This window comes from Polypterus senegalus, chromosome 15 (genome assembly GCF_016835505.1).
Source record: "Polypterus senegalus isolate Bchr_013 chromosome 15, ASM1683550v1, whole genome shotgun sequence".
Classification (NCBI taxonomy): domain Eukaryota; kingdom Metazoa; phylum Chordata; class Cladistia; order Polypteriformes; family Polypteridae; genus Polypterus; species Polypterus senegalus.
Window position 1 is genome coordinate 11008405 of NC_053168.1, and position 20179 is coordinate 11028583.

Sequence of the window (20179 nt, forward strand, 5' to 3'; positions counted from 1 at the left end):
TATGCTTCAGTAGATGACAGGGGTCAGTCTGCGGCTACACAGTAAGCTGCCATTCATTGTGTGTTCTGACACTTTTCTCTCATGGCCGCTTTAAGTTTTTCAGCAATTTACACATATTACAGGGTGACTCAAGAAGAGCTGTGATATTGTATGAGGAAGTCGGGAGTGGCAGAAGTACATAAGAGTCGTACAGGATATGTACACGGGAAGTATGACAGTGATGAGGTCTGCGATAGCAGCGACAGATGTATTCAACATGGAGATGGGATTACATCAGGGATCGGCTCTGAGCCCTTTCTTATTTGCAATGGTGATGGGCAGGTTGACAGACGAGATTAGACAGGAGTCCCTGTGGACTATGATGTTTGCTGGTGACATTGTGATCTGTAGCGATAGTAGGGAGAAAATTGAGGAGACCCTGGAGAGGTGGAAATATGCTCTAGAGAGGTGAGGAATGAAGGTCAGAAGGACCACCAAGACAGAATACATGTGTGTGAATGAGAGGGAGGTCAGTGGAGTGGTGAGGATGCAGGGAGTAGAGTTGGTGAAAGTGGATGAGTTTAAATACTTGGGATCAACAGTACAGAGTAATGGGGATTGTAGAAGAGAGGTGAAGAAGAGAGTGGTGGAATGGGTGGAGAAGAGTGTCAGGAGTGATTTATGACAGACGGGTATCAGCTAGTGTGAAAGGGAAGGTCTACAGGATGGTAGTGAGACCAGTTATGTTATATGGGTTGGAGACGATGGCACTGACAAGAAAGCAGGAAACAGAGCTGGAGGTAGCAGAGCTAAAGATGTTAAGATTTGCACTGGGTGTGACAAGGATGGATGGGATTAGAAATGAGGACATTAGAGGGTCAGCTCAAGTTGGATGGTTGGGAGACAAAGTCAGAGAGGCGAGATTGCGTTGGTCTGGACATGTGCAGAGGAGAGATGCTAGGTATATTAGGAGAAGGATGCTAAGGATAGAGCTGCCAGGGAAGAGAAAAAGAGGAAGGCCCAAAAGGAGGTTTATGGATGTGAGAGAGGACATGCAGGTGATGGGTGTAACAGAACAAACAAGATGCAGAGGACAGAAAGATATGGAAGATGATAATCTGCTGTGGCAACCCCTAACGGGAGCAGCTGAAAGAAGAAGATACTACAGCTCATCTGTAAGCTTGGACCAGACGGGTTAGTTTTCACTTTTCTTGTTAATCAATGAGCCTTGGGCACCTATGACCCGGTCACTGGCTCATCAGTTGTCCTTCCTTGGGCCACTTTTGGTAGGTACAATCTACTGTATACCAGAAATACCGTTTAGGACTAGCCCATTTTGGAGGTGCTCTGCTCCAATCATTTATCCATCACAACCTGGCCCTTATTAATGTCATTCAGATTCTTTCACTTGCCATTTTTCCAACACATAACCTTCAAAAACTGACTGTTCACTTACTGCCCAATATATCCCACCCCTTGACAGGTGCCATTGTAATGAGACAATCAATGTTGTTCACTTCACCTGCCAGTGGTTTAAATGTTGTGGCTGATCAGTACAGTACATAAACGCAACGTGCAATATATTCATTTCAGTTAATAAAGATTACTACACACATCTGATGATGGCATCTGGAAAGCCTCATGTTAAATCCAAATAAAATTTTAATCCATAGGAAACTACAATAAAGTAAAATTTCCTCACAAAACCATTAGACGTTGCCTCATTTTCCTAAGTTGCCTTCCCTTCTGAGGGAAGTGTTTTTTTTTTCAGCAGTTAAAAATTCAATGAACCAATCGTGCCTTCTGAAATTAAATTTAAACCGCATCCAGCAGTTAAATTAATGACTACATCTGAATATTCCATAATCAGATAGACACGGCTAAGGCACCTCTTGTACTTGCAAAACGGCACTGCAGTAGGGAAACACAGCCCACCATTACAAATGCCTTCATTTAGAGGAGAACATTAAAAAACTATTTTTGGTCTCTATCATTACATTTCTATTCATTATTTTCAATAGCAATTTAAATGTTTTTGAAATATAAATTTTAGATTTATAATGAGAAAACAGCACTGAAAACTCATACATCATCTAAAATGAAGTAGAGCTACAAAGAATGGAGAGAAGCGCCAAAAACAGGCCTATGTCAAAGTCACTACGGATCAACTGCAACAAACGTCCTGAGTTAATCTGTATCCACATACTAAGTTGCAGCTAGTTAGTATAGTATATTCTAGAGAACATCTCTAGCTCTGAGCTCCATTACAGAAAAAAGGTACAGAACCAAACAAGTTCAGCTTAGTCCAATACCAATGGCTCTTTTGTTTAATAAGATACAGTAATCCCTCCTCGATCGCGGGGGTTGCGTTCCAGAACCAACAGCCCCCAACCCCGAGATAGGTGAAAATCCGCGAAGTAGAACCCATATGTTTGTATGGTTATTTTTATATATTTTAAATCCTTATAAATATGGGTTTATATGACGGGTATAGTAGAGGCTTGTATTCAGCGGAGGTCAGAGTTTGCATAATTCATTCATTAAATGTTTAAAATGAGGTATAGGCTTTCAGAAAAGTGTCACAGTACTAACAGTGAAGGATCAATCACAAAGAGGAGAGGGGGCCATACTTAGGATCCCATGCATCAAGTTTTGATAAAACGTGTTTCTTCCCCACTGGAACCTTTTTTTTTGCAGTGATGGTGACAGTATAAAGTTATGTGAGCGCACCATCTGTGAAGTTGGTCACAGAGTTTCTATAGCCATTGCGTTCCTTCATATATTTTACATTGCTATGCCAGTGGATGCAGTGGGTATATGCCCAGCTTTTTACACTGAAGCAGGAACCCTGGGAGTTAATGATACTATTAATTGTACACATATGTCCATTTGCTTTCACATTGAAACAGATTCAGTGTACATTAATAGACATGGGTAACGTATATTTCTATCAACAGTCAAATGGAGTTTGATTATAACCCGAGATTTCTCAAAGTGATATCAACATGGACAGGTAGTACACTATTTATGAACGCACTTCTGTGAAATGAAATTGTGAGGAAGGATTATACTGTGGCGTTCCTGTGGGTGACTTGCTTATCTCTTACATAATACTGCAACATTACCAGAAGTCATAAAAAACAAGAAGCTAGGAATAACCTTTTGAAATTTTAAACTACATTTTGCTTGGGCGTCATGTGGTTTGTGTACCACTCCCTTAACAGCAAGACCCACCATCATCACAGGCGCAGTCATATACAACATTGATATTGACTGGGACAACCCACCTCTGCCATCACCAGGGCACTCTCAGATGGTATGTCAATTATGATTATAATTAACTACTTTAGATTTCCTTACATGCACTGTTCTTTGTACTAACTAATCTTCCTTAGTTCTGTACTCGTCACTACCTGGTATATCTTAACAGTCAGATCAAATAAAGATTTAAACTAAACTTCACAATCAAAAACTACACTTCTGTTATGAACACATATTAATAACCTTTAATATTACTAAACATTGTAAGACTATTACACAATTTTAGTGAATTACTACTATCAATTTTCATGTTATAGATGCAAACATTATAGAAGCGTTGATACGTAACCAATTTATATGCCTCTAAAGTAACTCACAGATACTCAAAGAGCAGCACTAAATTATTTAAATCACTGAGGTGCCGGTTTAAGTACATCTGCCATTTTTATCACCTCTGTAGGGCAGCAGCTGTTGCTTAGAGTTTGTTGCAATTGAAAACAGGTTTAGTATGGTGCCACAGTCTAAGGTAAGTGGCAAAGCTTGCTACAAGTGAGTTTAAGATGGAGCAAACGTTTCACTTGTAGCTGTGTATCAACCATGGGCTACATTTCTGAAAGTACTCTCCCTTTAAGTTTGTAGCAAAAATGGTTACATTGCGACTTCTGATGCCATTGTTATCTATACGCAAGCCCTTCATCTAGAAGAACTAAATTCTTAAAAAGAATCTCATTTAATTTCATTGTAATTGCAAAACACACACCTTATATTATACCACTTAGTTTGTTGGATTCAAAGAACACATAGAAATATTTTAGTTAAAAATTCATCATGCATTCACCACCATGGAAAGAGGAAGTAAACCTGAAGAAAAACCTATGTGCACAAAGGGAGAAAGTGCAAGTTGTACACAATCAGTGACAAGATCTAGGATCCATGAGCCACTGTATCACAGGCAATAAATACTGTTCTAGCATAAAATGCTACAGTTTTGTTTTGTAGAAAGCTACTGAATGCTGTCCCATGAATGGTGCTGAATACCATATTATTTTAGTAACTAACAACAGCATCAGTTTGTAAGTGCTTAAAGAACATAACTTTTTAATTACAGGAGACACAATGCATTGCTCCAGCAATCGTACTGTGGTAGGAAAAGAAAAAAAAAAAACTTAACTAACTAGTAGTGCCTATGAATGTCCAAAACTGCATGGCGGTTGACACACCATGCTAGAGCTTGTTAAACTTCGAGGAAGCACTAAGGCCGGAGTTATACTTCACGCAACGCGAGGCATGCTGCAGCGGACGCTCCTGCTACGCAAACATTGTAGTGTTTATGCTTGCGCGCGTACTTTACGTAAATCTGGAGGAATCCACCAGGTGGCAGTGCGAGATATAATCCCGGTGAGAACATGTTTAAAAAAAAGATGTGTCCATTCCAGCAAGCATTGGGCACAACTGAGAAACAATCCAAGGACGAGGCCTCAGCTCATCGCAAGGTGAATACAAGCACACACATACACTAGCGTCATTTTAGCGGCACAAATCAACAAATCTGCACATCCTTGGAAGGAAACCGGAGCAAAGTGTGGAATACAAGCAACATAACTCCCTACGAGACGGCAGTGCTATCGCTCTGCCACCGTGTCACCCCCATGTGTGTAATTATTAACAGTATTCATTATTTAAACAAAATTATATGTAAAATGTAACACACACACTTTAATGCATTACATCATGAAATTTATATCAAGTATGAATCTAAAGATTCTAAATGTGCAGAGAGTTGGAATATCATACATTTAATTTGTTCTGTGTGGTGATCTATTGCTGCTTGAAGAAGCTCGTAGCAGCTCGTAGCGATTAAAAGCTGGGATGACGTTTACGATGGCCTGCTTTAATGATAAAGTAAACTACAAGGTTAAAGTGGATATTTTGAGATTAAAGCCGAAATTTCCACTTTAATCACAAAATACACGTTTTCACATTGTCGTTTATTTTTTCTCAGTAATTCAAATACAGCGCTATACATTATGAAGCCGTTGTGAAGTTGCAGAAAAAAAAAAAAAAAAGACGGCACACAAGATGGTATGTGAGGCTTTTAAAATGTATCGTGTCATTACGATCGGGAATATGCGACGCTTGAATATAAAAGCACCACAAATGTATCAATATGTCTGCATTTTGCTTCACCATATCGAAGCATTCAACAAACAGCGAAGCGCACACATCGATCCCCATAGGATCTGCATAGAGGCTTTCTGTCACATGTAGATAGTAGACAGAGACTCTGACGTCACATTCCGACTTTTAGCACACTGTCCCCCACATTTTGCTGGCACTGCAACTCATGCACATGTCGCGTTCATTTCTGAGGACCTGCTCAGAGGACGCGTAAAATATACGCTGGGAACGCGTGGCAGCCATGATGCAGGCGCATACGCGTTCTGAGCATGAAGTATAAACCGGCCCTAAGAATGGGAGGGCAAACATGAGCTTAAAGTAATAACTAATGCTAATTTTCAACTAACACCAGAATCTAGAATGAGGCTGACAACCAAAAGCGAGAATGTATCCATTACAAATATTAACGTGTCAGTTACAAATAGATGCTTACCTAATCACATGGAAAACGGTGAAGAAACTGGATTAACTCTTTTTGATACCCTTTTATTTTAGTTAGTCTCCCTAGACATCAGAAACCTTCTCAATACTCACCTATATAATTTTCTCAGTAAGGAGTAAGGCTTTCAATTTGAGTTGAACAATGTAATCAGTCTAAACTGCAACAACATATGAATTCTTAGAATGAACTCTTAATTTTGAAATGCATCTTTGGGAGGAAAAACAAAATTAACTCCAACACCACTGCGTGCTGTTCTGGCTAATACCCCTGCCATACCACAAAAGTGTTAAGAGTGAGAGTCAGGCCAGACTCACCATATTATTTTTGTAAAACTCCACTTATTACTTTCAAAACCACTTCTTCAGCTCAGGACGATGGAAAGCCAGTTGTCTGTAAACTGCTTCTGTAGAACAGATCGTACTACTTGGAGAAGCAGACACTTTGAGTTGCATCCTTCTCCCAGTCACTCATAATTTACACAGGTAGGCAAACCAGACTCCACCTAAACCAATATGAGATGAGTCACTTTGCATATTATTTAATTTTCTGTTACAGCTTTTATAACACACACCAAAACCATTCACCCTATGTTAGCACTACTCTCACAGAAATAGAAAAGCATCATAAAACTATAAGGGGTTCTTGCACTGCACAAATCAAAACTATAGCATCAGAAAAAGAATTACCCATAAGTCAGCAACCACTAACTAGGGGTGTAAAAAAAAAAATCAATGTTTAGCCTATACACTGAAAACTATTTAGGAGATTAAAAAAAAGATAAAACATAAAAACAAATAGCACCTGAGCCCCATTACCTCCTAACCCAAGTCACAATGAGCTTAATAGATAAAACAAGATTTTAACACTCCCAGATGTACAGTACCTGCACTGGCAGTGGAAGTGATTATTTTTTCCATTTGTCAACTAATGAAATAACCTGTAGCAGCTACAGAGAACACAACTTATCAATTAAAATTAACACTTCAAAAGACACACAAAATAAAAAAAAAAAGTCATGTTACTCAGGAAAATAAATGACTGTAGAATGCAGCGATTTACCAGTCAGAACTAACAAAAGTAATTAGAACCTACGACTCCGCCTTGGTTGTGTCTTCATAGAAAACTCCAGAATGCTTCCTTCCTAGATACTCCTGCATAGCTGTTGGGCTGCTATGATACGCCATTTCACATTTGCAGTATGTACAGAATACTCCCATACTTTAGAAGACTGCAGTCTTTTACACAAAGGACCTGCAGGTGAAATAGGCACTGCCATGTTGTTCTCTTTAAAGATGGGAAAAACGTGATGCGTCGATATGCAGCACCAATTGATAAATTTAAATAATGAACTACATTGATTAAATCAATGCGCCGTACCTGCACTACTCTTCATACAAAATTTTTTACATTTACCAAATTTCTCAGATTTTAACTACAGTGGGGTGGTGGGTCTGATGACCTTTGGCAATTCAACACAGTGTTTATAAAGAATACTATCATGGAAGTCATGGACTACCTTAAATGATCTTAATATGTGCACAAACTAAACATGCTCAATAACATTTTCTCATCAGTACCTAAAAAATAAATACTGTTTAAAATCAATACCAAAAATAAGACATAAAGCATTAATATATCATTGTCACATGAATCACTGAATACTAAGACAATAAATTATGCCTGTGTATTAAGGCAGAAATAGGAAGTGGTATGGACTGAGTAAGTGCAGAAATTAGTAATAACTGGAAAAGACATCACATTTATTCTGGTACCATTCAGACATGTATGTGCTTTACTCAAATTTCAGTTGTTATACTAGCAAACTCATTAACATTACTTTGGTTTCAAAATCCCCAAAGAACAATACAAATTTAGTGTTTGCGGATTCATTTTTCAGGAATTTAATATGCAACTTCAGTAGCCCTGCTAAATGTGCATCTTAGAGATTATGCACTTCCATTAATGCACTGCACGTCTAATGATTACAGAAATTTTCTTTGTACTTTATAACGTTAATGAATGGCTGACATCAGGGTTAGGCACTGAGAAAGTAAAAATATGAATAACAAAAATATTTTAAAAATAGTACAAACGTACATTTTAATATGAATAGTCAGTCAGTCATTATCCAACCCGCTATATTCTAATACACGGTCACGGGGGTTCTTCTGGAGCCAATCCCAGCCAACACAGGGCAAAAGGAAGGGATAAATCCTGGGCAGGGCGCCAGCCCAGCACAGGACACACACACATACGGGACAATTTAGGATCGCCAATGCTCCTTAATTTTTTTTATCTGACAGTCTTAAACACTATGTCATATTTTCATTTTGCAAGCATCAATATTTTGTTCATATTGATAGGATGCCATCTACTCCAAGATGCTTTGCAAATTCAGCGATATTAAAATACAAGAATCACACATCTCAGAATCAAGCACACATTAAACACGTGTTGTACACCTAGAAGCTGTGCAGAAATCAGAAACCAATATTTTTTGTTCTTAATTTGACATACATATGTAACTATTTAAGTACCCACAGACAGGCTGAAGAAGTTGTTGAGCTGGATGGCATGATTAATTGAGATGTCACCTCAAAGGATGTCCTGGACCACCGACACTGGAGCAAACAGGTTTGGGGGGCCAACTAGCTAACCTTGCCAACTCAGAAAATAGCTTGTTTAATATTCAACTAAAGATAATGATGCTGACAACATCTAAAACAGTTCCAGGAATAAATGAGAATAGACCTCTCTACAAACAAGTCTTCATTAAATACGCATAAGAGATTAAAACTGCAAAAAAGCCTTCACTCTCAAAAAGGCTTCAGCATATTACTCTATTTATTGCCTAACGCCAGAGTGCATGTTTTGAGGACATGCGAAAAATCAACCAATTTCTTAACAAGCCTTCTTACCTTTCACTACTTCAAAAAAAGACAATCAGTACAAAACCTGCAAGTTTTACGTTGCCAAGGTGGTAATGGTTTAAGATTTCAGTCTCCACATTAGCTATGGTACCTCAGCTTCATACTATTAAAAGCCTTTGACTTCACATTGGTCTAATTATCTCACTCTTAGGCATGTTAACAGCATAAAAAGGCAGACTTATTCAACTGCAAAGTATTTACTTTCAACGTAAAAGGACCTTACCTCAGTCATACTGTATGTCCTGGCTCTCCAACAACGGACTGGATAAAACGGTTAAATGTATTATTAAATTATGGTATGCTACACTTCATCCTCATTTCATTTATCTTGCACAGAACTAGATTTTCTGTTCCCTTCTGTTTGTTAAGAAAATGCAAAGCATGATGCCAAAGACCTCCTTACAAGTAACGTTAACCTGTCTCTTTGGAGTCTGCTTTTCTTACCCTTACAATGTGTATACATTTTCAACAACCACTGGGTCACTAACATCTGGAAAGCAAACTGTTTTGCTACATTACATATTTCAGCGATTAAAAAAATATGGAATGTGGGCAAACACTACAGCATACTACCCTCACCTGCATAGTCAGCCTTTTCGGTTCATATGTTAGTCCAATCAACACAAAGGGAGATTAAGAGATTGTGGTTTTAGACACTATTGTGTTGCAGTGCTGAGAGTAACACAGTAAAAGGAATGTGCATTTAGCAGCAGATTAATTTTTAAATTAACAAATTACGTAGCACAATACTTATTTTACTGAAGTAAAAATACCTGCATAAAAAATTGCATATAACTACAATTGTACCTCAAAGCTTGGGGGCTTGGCTTGATGACTACTTCTCAGAACATAAAGAACTAAATATGTTTTTAAAACATAATACAATTTTTAAATTTGGCTCTGTTTCAGCTCAGTTTATTGATGGTTCATATATGAGCTTAAGATTCATTACCAAATGCTGACCAGTGAAATGTGCAGTGTAGAAGAAAACGCAACACACTGTTAGTAGTGCATCACATTTTATAATAACTATATAACATATTTAGTTACTATTTTTGTAAGTCAATACATTTGCTAAAAAGTTGTCAAAGGCTGCAAATTTAAAATCACTATCGTTACCAAACAATATCCTAAACATTCTACAACAAGTTGGTTTATGTGAAAGGGATTTAAGAATCTATTTCCTTACATATAAAGACCTTGCAAAGAGTCAACAAATGTTATAATGCAGGTATGTGTCCTAATCTCTGATAACCGGAATGGTAATAGTACGTGTGGCATAAACCAAACATTACACACAAGCCAGATCATATCGTGCACATAGTAAAGCATGGTGGTAGTAGTATCAAGTTATTGTGAATGGTTTTCAACACCAGAAGAAGGAATATTTGTCAGGATGGAAAACATGACAGACAACATCTAAGTAAAAAACTGTGCATACCTTCCCGGTAAGACAGAGAGAGGAGAGAGGTTAGGAGCACGTGCTGATATGGCGCATTGCTGCACCCACCACCAACAAACCAACTCAGAATTCCAGATTAGGACCCAAGGGCAGCCATGATATGGGTAACACCTCAGCACCACACCAGTTCAGATGGAGTGGAACATTGTGAGATTTTTTATGGTGGCTGAAGTGCCAATTCTGCCATCAACCTCCAGGTTTTTCCCTGCAGTCTGGAGGAATCGTGCGGTTTCAAAAGGACACTGCCCTACAGCACACATTGTCAGAACATCACTGCAGTGGTTTTAAATGAAAAAGGACCTTCTTGTAAGGCCCAGTTATAACTCTGAGGTTAACCCCTTTGAAAATCTACTGAAAGTCATTAAAACTGTTGTCCATCATCTTTTCCTATGGAACTCTTGATAAAGTCAACTTACAGTGTAATCATTGAATCCTTTTGTGCAAAAATATAGTCATGCACAGGCTTTCATTTGGGACCAGCCATTTGGCCATATGTGGGTCACAAAGTGTACAAGTCATTGCAATAGAGACTCTGTGGGTCAGGTCCGGGTCACCAGTATGCATATACTTTAACTGCCCGAGTGGACTGGCACAAACTGATACTCAAGTCTCGACAGCCTTTTATCAGGGTGCTCTGCAGCACTTTTGAACTACAGCTCAGCTCTTATCATGCTGCTCACTCCTCCTTCCACAAACAGGGAGAGCGCCTGTCGTTCTTGTGCTGTTGCTTCACAGCGGCCAATCGGTACTTCATGGGGTACTAAAACACTTGTTCACATGTTGGTGAATCTTGGTGTTAAGTTTAATAATGAGGAAAACTTGTCATTCATTTGTCGGTGCTTTGTGGCGACTGAATGATACTTCACGAAGGAAGCTCGAGTGGTGTAGTGGGATTGAAGAAATCAGTCATAAAAAGTTCCACCTCACCTATTATTCACAGCCATTCATCAGTTAAAAAGAGAAAAAAGAAAAATTAGAGGGAACATTGGCCATAAGTATGAAGGCCATGACTCTGTTAGGTATAAATCAGCACATGACTATATAAGTCATAGTAGTGAAACGAAGGTTTACTACTTAAGCATTTGGCATTAATCCTAATTTTATTCGGCGTTGCTCTCAAGAAAAACCTCTCTTTTATCAATTTAATAAAGGCTACAATTATTATAATTAAACTTGAGTATTCCTAACATTGTCTAACAACTTTTTAGCTAAATATCAATTCTGATAAGCATTTTAGTGCAATATGATTCCCAAAGAATATATAACGAAGTACATAAAAATGTGAGCATTTAATGCTAACAAAGATAATCAAGTATTTGTAAACCTATGGCAAGAGAGTAAGGACTTGTATCTGTTTTGTCAAAATATTTAACAAAAGCACTGTGGAAAATGTACTACCATCCCTAATGTAACAGAAGTTTGTGTTATACATATAGCTCTAAGCTTTATCTTTGATTCATACCCCAAGACTGTCAGAAACAGGACTAGTGGCTATGCCAGTTTTGCCAAATGTCAGCATAAAATTCAAAAATATCTTTGGCTGACAAAAATCTTAAGTCAAAACGTAATTTTAGAAGCAATTATTAAAATTTCAAATTGTCTTTTCTCAATTCAGGTATTAAAGAAAATTGATTAAATACTCCACTGAAGAATCCAGTCACGTGAAACAGCTTCTGACACAAATATCAATGGCCTTAAACTTAAAGACCCCAAAACATCTGTTACTCCCATCATGAAATGCAGACATTTAAAATGCACAAAAACAGAAACATTAAGCAACACAGCTGACAAACATTATTCCTTTACACATCAACAACAACAACATTTATTTCTATAGCACATTTTCATACAAACAGTAGCTCAAAGTGCTTTACATATTAAACAATAGAAAAATGAAAGACACAATTATAAAACAAAATAAATCAACATTAATTAACATCGAATAAGAGTAAGGTTCAATGGCCAGGGGGGACAGAAAAAAACAAAAAAACTCCAGACGGCTGGAGAAAAAATAAAATCTGTAGGGATTCCAGACCATGAGACCCCCTGACCAGTCCCCTCTGGACATTCTACCTAACATAAATGAAACAGTCCTCTTTGGATTTAGGATTCTCACGGAAGGGCTTGATGATGATGATGGTCACGTAGACTTCTGCCTTTTAACATGGTTAAGTTAAATGTATTCTGGACAACATCTTTGACAAAATGCCAGCCTTAGTGTGTTTTTAGAATAAAACAATTTCATACTGGAGAGAAGTAACACTCTTATGATGCATAATTGTGCATGCTCAAAAATGTCTATGTCACAGTTTACACTAAAAACTTGCAAAAATATTTTTGCATATAGGTTTTTGTATCAGTATGAATGTGTCCTAGGCACCAGGTAACCAACAAAAGCAGTACTCTACTGGCTAATATCTCAACATTACATCCTATTATTAAAATAAATCAGCAAACAAATAGAAAATGTGTTATACCCCTTAATGTAAAAAACATTAAAAAATGCTCTTCAGCCATTGAGCTGAAGTCATGTATAAAGCAGATTCTTCTCAAAAACACATCAAACAAATTATTAATATGCCTTATAAATTAAGAACACAAATGCAAAACAGATTATGATATATCAAATGAAAAACCTGAAAACCAACAGGGATTATTAAACTTGTATATCTCTTAATAATATTATATTACCAATTTACCACAGAAACATGAAGCCAGGTAACATTATAAGTGAGTGATTATTTTTAGGATACAAAAATACATACCACCTATGTGGCTAGGAGCATCCAGTTTAGGCTCACATTTTGGAAGAGAGAGATCTGAAAAGTGAATAAAATAAAAAGCAAATTAATTCACAGTATTCAATATAAAAATAATGAGTTTACTTCGTTTGAACATACTTTAAGCCAAATAATTTTGAATGTCCAAATTCCAAAATTGTTGTAGGTGGCATAATTACGACCAATAGCAGTTCTCACACATATTTAAAGTTTTTAAAAGTACTGTTATCATTTCAAGTTTGTCTTTTTTTTGCAGAACAATGCTGTCCTTTACATAAATTCTACATTTTTCAAACACAGACATTTGTGCTTTTAATTTCTCCCCCCAATTAAAAGACAATCCATTAAAGTATACAGATAGCATGCTTTGATTTAAAAATGAATGATCAAAGACTCATCCAGTAGTTTCATGTATCAATTAATCCAACATTACTTCACCAGAGCACAGAGAAAAATTACAGAAGACTAAACAGAAGCAGCTTTCTGTTTGATGGGCACTTTACAATTCTTATTTCCTTCAGTCTTCTGAAGCTAGTTATAAAGATTCTTATCACTTTTACATCAAAAACTTGTTTTTTTTTTTGTTTCTTAACTGTTATATTTCTATGATATCATTACATAAATCTTCAAAACAATTTACAGCAGCTTAGTTTGTAGTTCATGCTTTATTTAGGTTTGGTGAGGGCAAACCAGAACATCACATGTTTAAAAAGAACAAAAAAAATCTATTTTCACATACTGAGCAATGTTAACAATTAAACATTGTGCCATTAAGTTATAAGTGTTAACTTAAAAAAAATCAGCATAAGGAGTTTTTTTTTTCTCCTTTACTAGATTCCTTATACAGAATTACTTTCAAGCATGATGTTATTAATATGCACATTACATTATACATTACAGTAGAACAAAAAAAAAGTTAATCAACTTCTGTAAATGTTTGCACACAATGACAGAGCAATACATATCAATAAAATTGCTATATCCTTTCTAACTTATTATCTTGAGCCAGGAAACTATATTCCATCTAAAGCAGTAATTCTCAGCTACTGGGCCACAACCCACTTTATGGTCAGTGGGTTACAAGTTTTGTTTGTTTTTTTTTTGTTTTTTTTTTAAATATATAATCGCAGTGGTCATGGTGGGTCATTGCTCCAAATACTGCACTCAATTCACCAACCCACTCCCCACTTCTATGTAGGTCACAAAGACACTTACATGGAAAACAAAAAAAGTGGGCTGCAACACCAGAAAGGTTGAAAAGTTCAGGAAACACTGATCTAGAGGCATTGTTACAAGAAAACATTAACGTTCAAAAGGTATGACCCCAAAAATATGCCAACAGTGAGATGAAAAATGGAAGATACAACTGGTGTTTCTTGCATGCAGAACATTTTCCAGCCAGACACACAGGTAAGTTTTGCTGAAAAGTTAATTCCAGCTGTGAAGACATTGACACCGATACACATGAAAATTCTGTAGCCACTAAAGCCAATGTCACATTATGTGACTTCTAGTCATGGGGTATGTGAGATTTGCTGGCCACAGTCACCAATCTTGTCAGCAGACCATGTCAATTTAAATACTGACCTTCCAGTATATTTTTGTGCTTCCCTTTTTCTGGCAGCCAATAGTGTGCTGCTTGATGGTAATGGCACTGTACAAAGGGTTAACAGCTACAGTTAGTTCAGCAGCTCTCTCGGAAAATGTTTATTTTTTCATTTATGTCATTGTATGTAAAAATATGACACATCAAACAGACAGACAATCTTCTGTTCTGTCTGTGAGGTACAAAACACCAGTTTTCCTTTTTCCTTGTCACGGCATTCTATGCATTGTACTTCTAGACAAGCATTCATCAGTTGTCAGCTGTCATGCACACAGAGCCAACCCATACATCTAAACAATAAAATGAATACTGTTTCAATTTTATTGCAGCAAGACACAGAATAGCTGGAGAGTCACTGGGTATGTCACATTAGGCAACTAGCTTCAGGGGAGAGTGCTACTGACTGCCTCAGACTTGCTAAGATTAGGTAAGTGAAGTCTATGACTGAAAATCTCTTTAAAAGTCATATAATGTGAACATAGCCTTAACTCACCCACCCATGTGAGCCATGTCTCAGTACCATGCTTCACTCATGCACTGCAAGGTGCAAACAATGACAGAATTAACCAGATTAAGTAGATAGTGGGGCATAACTGAAACACCGGGTTTATAAGAGCAGAAGTTCTCAGCTCCCAGCCTGACAATGAATAGACTATCCCAGTTACTGATGTCGGAGCATGTCAATGTACTCTGATTTCTAAATAAAAATGTATACAACCTCTTCTTCTTCTGGCTGCTCCCGTTAGGGGTTGCCACAGCGGATCATGTTTTTCCATCTCTTCCTATCCTCTGCATCTTGTTCTGTTACACTCATCACCTGCATGTCATCTCTCACCACTTCCATAAACCTTCTCTTAGGCCTTCCTCTTCTCCTCTTACCTGGCAGCTCTATCCTTAGTACCCTTCTCCCAATATACCCAAGCATCTCTCCTCCGCACATGTCCAAACCAACATAATCTCGCCTCTCTGACTTTGTCTCCCAACAATCCAACTTGAGCTGCCCCTCTAATGTCCTCATTTCTAATCCTATCCATCCTCTTCACACCCAATGCAAACCTTAGCATCTTTAACTCTGCCACCTGATTTCTGGTCAGTGCCACCATCTTCAATCCATATAACATAGCTGGTCTCACTACCGTTCTGTAGACCTTCCCTTTCATAATTGCTGATATCCGTATGTCACAAATCACTCCTGACACTCTTCTCCACCCTGCCTGTACTCTCTTTATCACTTCTCTTCCACAATCCCCATTACTCTGCACTGTTGATCCCAAATATTTAAACTCATCCACCTTCACCAACTCTACTCCCTGCATCTTTACCACTCCACTGACCTCCCTCTCATTCACACACATGTATTCTGTCTTGGTGGTCCTACTGACCTTCATTCCTCTCCTCTCTAGAGCATATCTCCACCTATCCAGGGTCTCCTCAACCTGCTCCCTACTCTCGCTACAGATCACAATGTCATCAGCAAACATCATAGTCCACGGGCACCCCTGTCTAATCTTGTCTGTCAACCTGTCCATCACCATTGCAATTAAGAAAGGGCTCTCATCAATTTTCAAATTCTTAAATGTGTAATGAACAACTAAAAGCTTTTTCTGACAAAAGTATTTTCTGTTGCGTTATTAAGTACAGTGTCCTTTGATTAACAGATATTAATCAAATGTCAAAGATGAAACGGATTAAGATCTGCATCTCAAGTAAAACATTGTAACATTTTGTCTTTTGACAATAGTTTTTACTTAATGCTTTTCTGGATACTGATTAGGCATGAAACAGTACACTTATTATATGATGCAACTCTTATTGAAATTAAGACTTCACAATACAATATTCCCATAATACTGTATTACATTTACATTAAATAAGTGTCACTTATTATCAAACATTCTTAAATAAAATCACTGCAAAATAAACAAGTTTGAATGTATGTTTTTGTAAGTTTATCCTTTTCATAAAAATAATTTTAAATATTAACAAAATATTAGTCTTTTTGTATTCTAAGTTTACATCTAATATTGTTTCAAAACTGGCTGTCCTTTTTTCTTGCTTGCATACCTTACTGACCTGTCAGCTGTGGGTACTGATTGCTTATGTAAAGAATGTATATATCCTCTTAGTAAAAAGGAAAATATTAATCTGCAGGAAGCTGAGGCCTCTCCACTGTGACAATATCCCCTGCAGTTGAAAACATTCACTCACTGGGTAAAGGTGCTGAGGTAGCAGGGACAGACATAGGGAATGATTTGACCAGAAATGCAAGAACACTTTCTCCTCCATGCTAAAGGAATGCTGTTGTAAGCAGTGCATGGTCCACATCTATGTTGTGTTTCGCCAACTTTCACCTTCACATTATTAAACAGACTGTCAATAATAGTTTTGCTATAGTGCAGTCTGTTTGTTATGTTATACCTTAGTCCTAGTTTTACAACCAAATTTTTAAATTCTCAACTATCAATGAAAGGCACTCTCTTTTCCCTTTGTTTAATTTCAGTCACGTGGTAATGTCATACAATATATGATACAAAGCCACATTCCATATTTCAGGATTGCTCATCACAAAATGAGACATAAGGAATGTCTGTTTCATTCTTAATTATAACAGGTTAAAAAAAAAAAGTGTTACTTAATCAAAATAGATAATTTGTGTAACATTACGGTAGTACAAATTTCTATAAAACTAGGGGGCTTCGCTCGCCAACCACCCTGGCCTGCGCTACATGCCAGCCACTTCACATCTCTGCCGTTCGCATATGTGGATTTCACTTTCACCAAACAGCAAATCTTTTAATTTTTGCAGATACGCCTCTTCATCGGGAAGAAACAGTACTTTTCACTGATGGCAACACGAATCAGGCGATCTACAAGTCTCTGACTTAAAGTTTAAATCCGAATAATATATTCAATCTCTTTTCGCTGTTCCGTTATTTCACTGAGTAATAATTTCCCTTTGTTTGTGCTAATGCGGTCTTTACTATCATTTTTTGAGTTTTGAATTTTAGGACGTTCATTATCTCTAACCTGCTCTGCATGTGTATCGCACTAGCGTTTTTGAATTCTTATTCTTTACGATGTTCTACTTTGTCATCTACTCTTTGTCTTTTATTTCTGGCCTAGGGAATAGTTAAATCTTTTGGCAACAAAGTCTCATCTCGCTGGACATGAAAGTATCTCTCTGAAAAGTCACATCTCATCCCAGGATATTTTTATTATAATAGAGAGTAATAATCAACTAGTATCCACTATGGCATTTAATATGTACCAAACATTTTCTTGATGTTAGTTCCTTTAAAATTATTTAACAATCTTTATTCTTTTTAAATAAATAAACAATCTAGGGTTGCAAGTTTCCACTGCCATGATCTAGTCTGCCCGCCACATGACAAGCATTGGACCATAGTTGTGGTTGATGAGCCCTAGTGGTGGCTTGACATAGTTTTTATGCCAAGCCTGACTGGACTGTGTGGGTCATCCAGCCACCAGGCGCTGCTGAGTAAAGATCACTCCAAAGCTTACCTCCAGGACTATGTACAAATTCTGTGTTCTGGTGGAAGTCTTCTAAAGATTTACCTTTAACGGTTTTAAGTATAATTACATAGAAAGCATGTACACATTTCATCACCTTATCACAGCTTTTCATAAATCCAGTAAGGCAAATCATTTTCCACAACACAAAATGCCAAACATAAGGGGGAAAGTACTATGCTATTGCAATAACCTTTGTTTTCGATACCATCCTAAAACCAGGCACAGGATGTATAGGATTTCTGGGCAACTGCCTGTTTGACCTAAACTAATCCAAGTTGTCTTTGACAGCCAATTGCTTATCTACGCTTTGCGTAAGCTAAAATGTTAAAAAAAAATCTGCACTAATATATGAAGATATTTTAATTTTAACTTTATTATAAATATGTTATTGGCTATATAACATTTTTTGAGGAATGTCATCACTTGTAGGATTACTATGACAAATCATTTCTTTACACATTCTCACACTATGCTACTGTAGTTTATATTTAAGAACCTTGCATTTCACATTGTATAAGTCTTTCCTGTAATAACACAGCCAAGATTCTCTAACTTTCTTCTGGTAAATCAAAGAATTCTGACATTAGAAGACCATAATGCAATTGACATTCTGAAAACTGGTGTTGGCTTCATAAAACATTACATATATTATATTTTAATGCCATAAAGATGGACTGATGAAAAAAGGAACATACAACGTTATTTTGACAGACACCAAGGAATAAATTATTGTAAAATACTATTTTATGATACAATCTAACAATTTAACTAATATTTAACTATTTAATTAATCAAATTTATGGTGATTACTAGCAAAATACCCGCGCTTCGCAGTGGAGAAATAGTGTGTTAAAGAAGTTATGAAAAAGAAAAGGAAACATTTTAAAAATAACGTAACTTGATTGTCAAAGTAATTGTTTTGTGTATTTGGCGGCAGAGTCACGAAGTTGTTTTCGTGTAGCTGCATCAGAAAATGTACCACGACGTCTGACACGCCTCCTTTTTGCTGTTTTCTCACAGCATGGATTGCTGCCGTCATAATGGGTTTGAGTATAAATATATCTATATCTATATCTAAATATCTATATATATCTATCTATCTATATCTATATCTAGCTATATATATCTATATCTATCTATCTATCTATCTATCTATCTATATATATATATATATATATATATATATATATATATATATATATATATATATATATATATATATATATATATATATAGTACAGTGGTGTGAACTGTCACACAAAATGTTTCTGATCATCAAACACATTTAACCATTAGTCAAATATAACACAAGTAAACACAAAATGCAGTTTTTAAATGATGGTTTTATTATTTAGGAGAAAAAATCCAAACCTACATGGCCCTGTGTGAAAAAGTAATTGCCCCTGAACCTAATAACTGGTTGGGCCACCCTTAGCAGCAATAACTGCAATCAAGCGTTTGATAACTTGCAATGAGTCTTTTACAGCGCTCTGGAGGAATTTTGGCCCACTCATCTTTGCAGAATTGTCGTAATTCAGCTTTATTTGAAGGTTTTCTAGCATGAACCACCTTTTTAAGGTCATGCCATAGCATCTCAATTGGATTCAGGTCAGGACTTTGACTAGGCCACTTCAAAGTCTTCATTTTGTTTTTCTTCAGCCATTCAGAGGTGGATTTGCTGGTGTGTTTTGGGTCATTGTCCTGTTGCAGCACCCAAGATCGCTTCAGCTTGAGTTGGCGAACAGATGGCCGGAATTTCTCCTTCAGGATTTTTTGGTAGACAGTAGAATTCATGGTTCCATCTATCACAGCAAGCCTTCCAGGTCCTGAAGCAGCAAAACAACCCCAGACCATCACACTAGCACCACCATATTTTACTGTTGGTATGATGTTCTTCTTCTGAAATGCTGTGTTCCTTTTACGCCAGATGTAACGGGACATTTGCCTTCCAAAAAGTTCAACTTTTGTCTCATCAGTCCACAAGGTATTTTCCCAAAAGTCTTGGCA

At 37.0% G+C, this 20179-nt stretch overlaps 1 protein-coding gene across 4 annotated transcripts in view; it reads right to left on the bottom strand.

Annotated features, from left to right (window-relative positions):
• LOC120515459 (triple functional domain protein) overlaps window positions 1-20179 on the bottom strand; it is a 322795-nt gene that overhangs the window by 233418 nt on the left and 69198 nt on the right. For all 4 annotated transcript variants that reach the window (XM_039736493.1, XM_039736492.1, XM_039736495.1 and 1 more), the window contains exon 2: window positions 13018-13071. In XM_039736493.1, the coding sequence (XP_039592427.1) occupies window positions 13018-13071 (54 nt within the window). The remainder of the gene's footprint in view (window positions 1-13017; window positions 13072-20179) is intronic.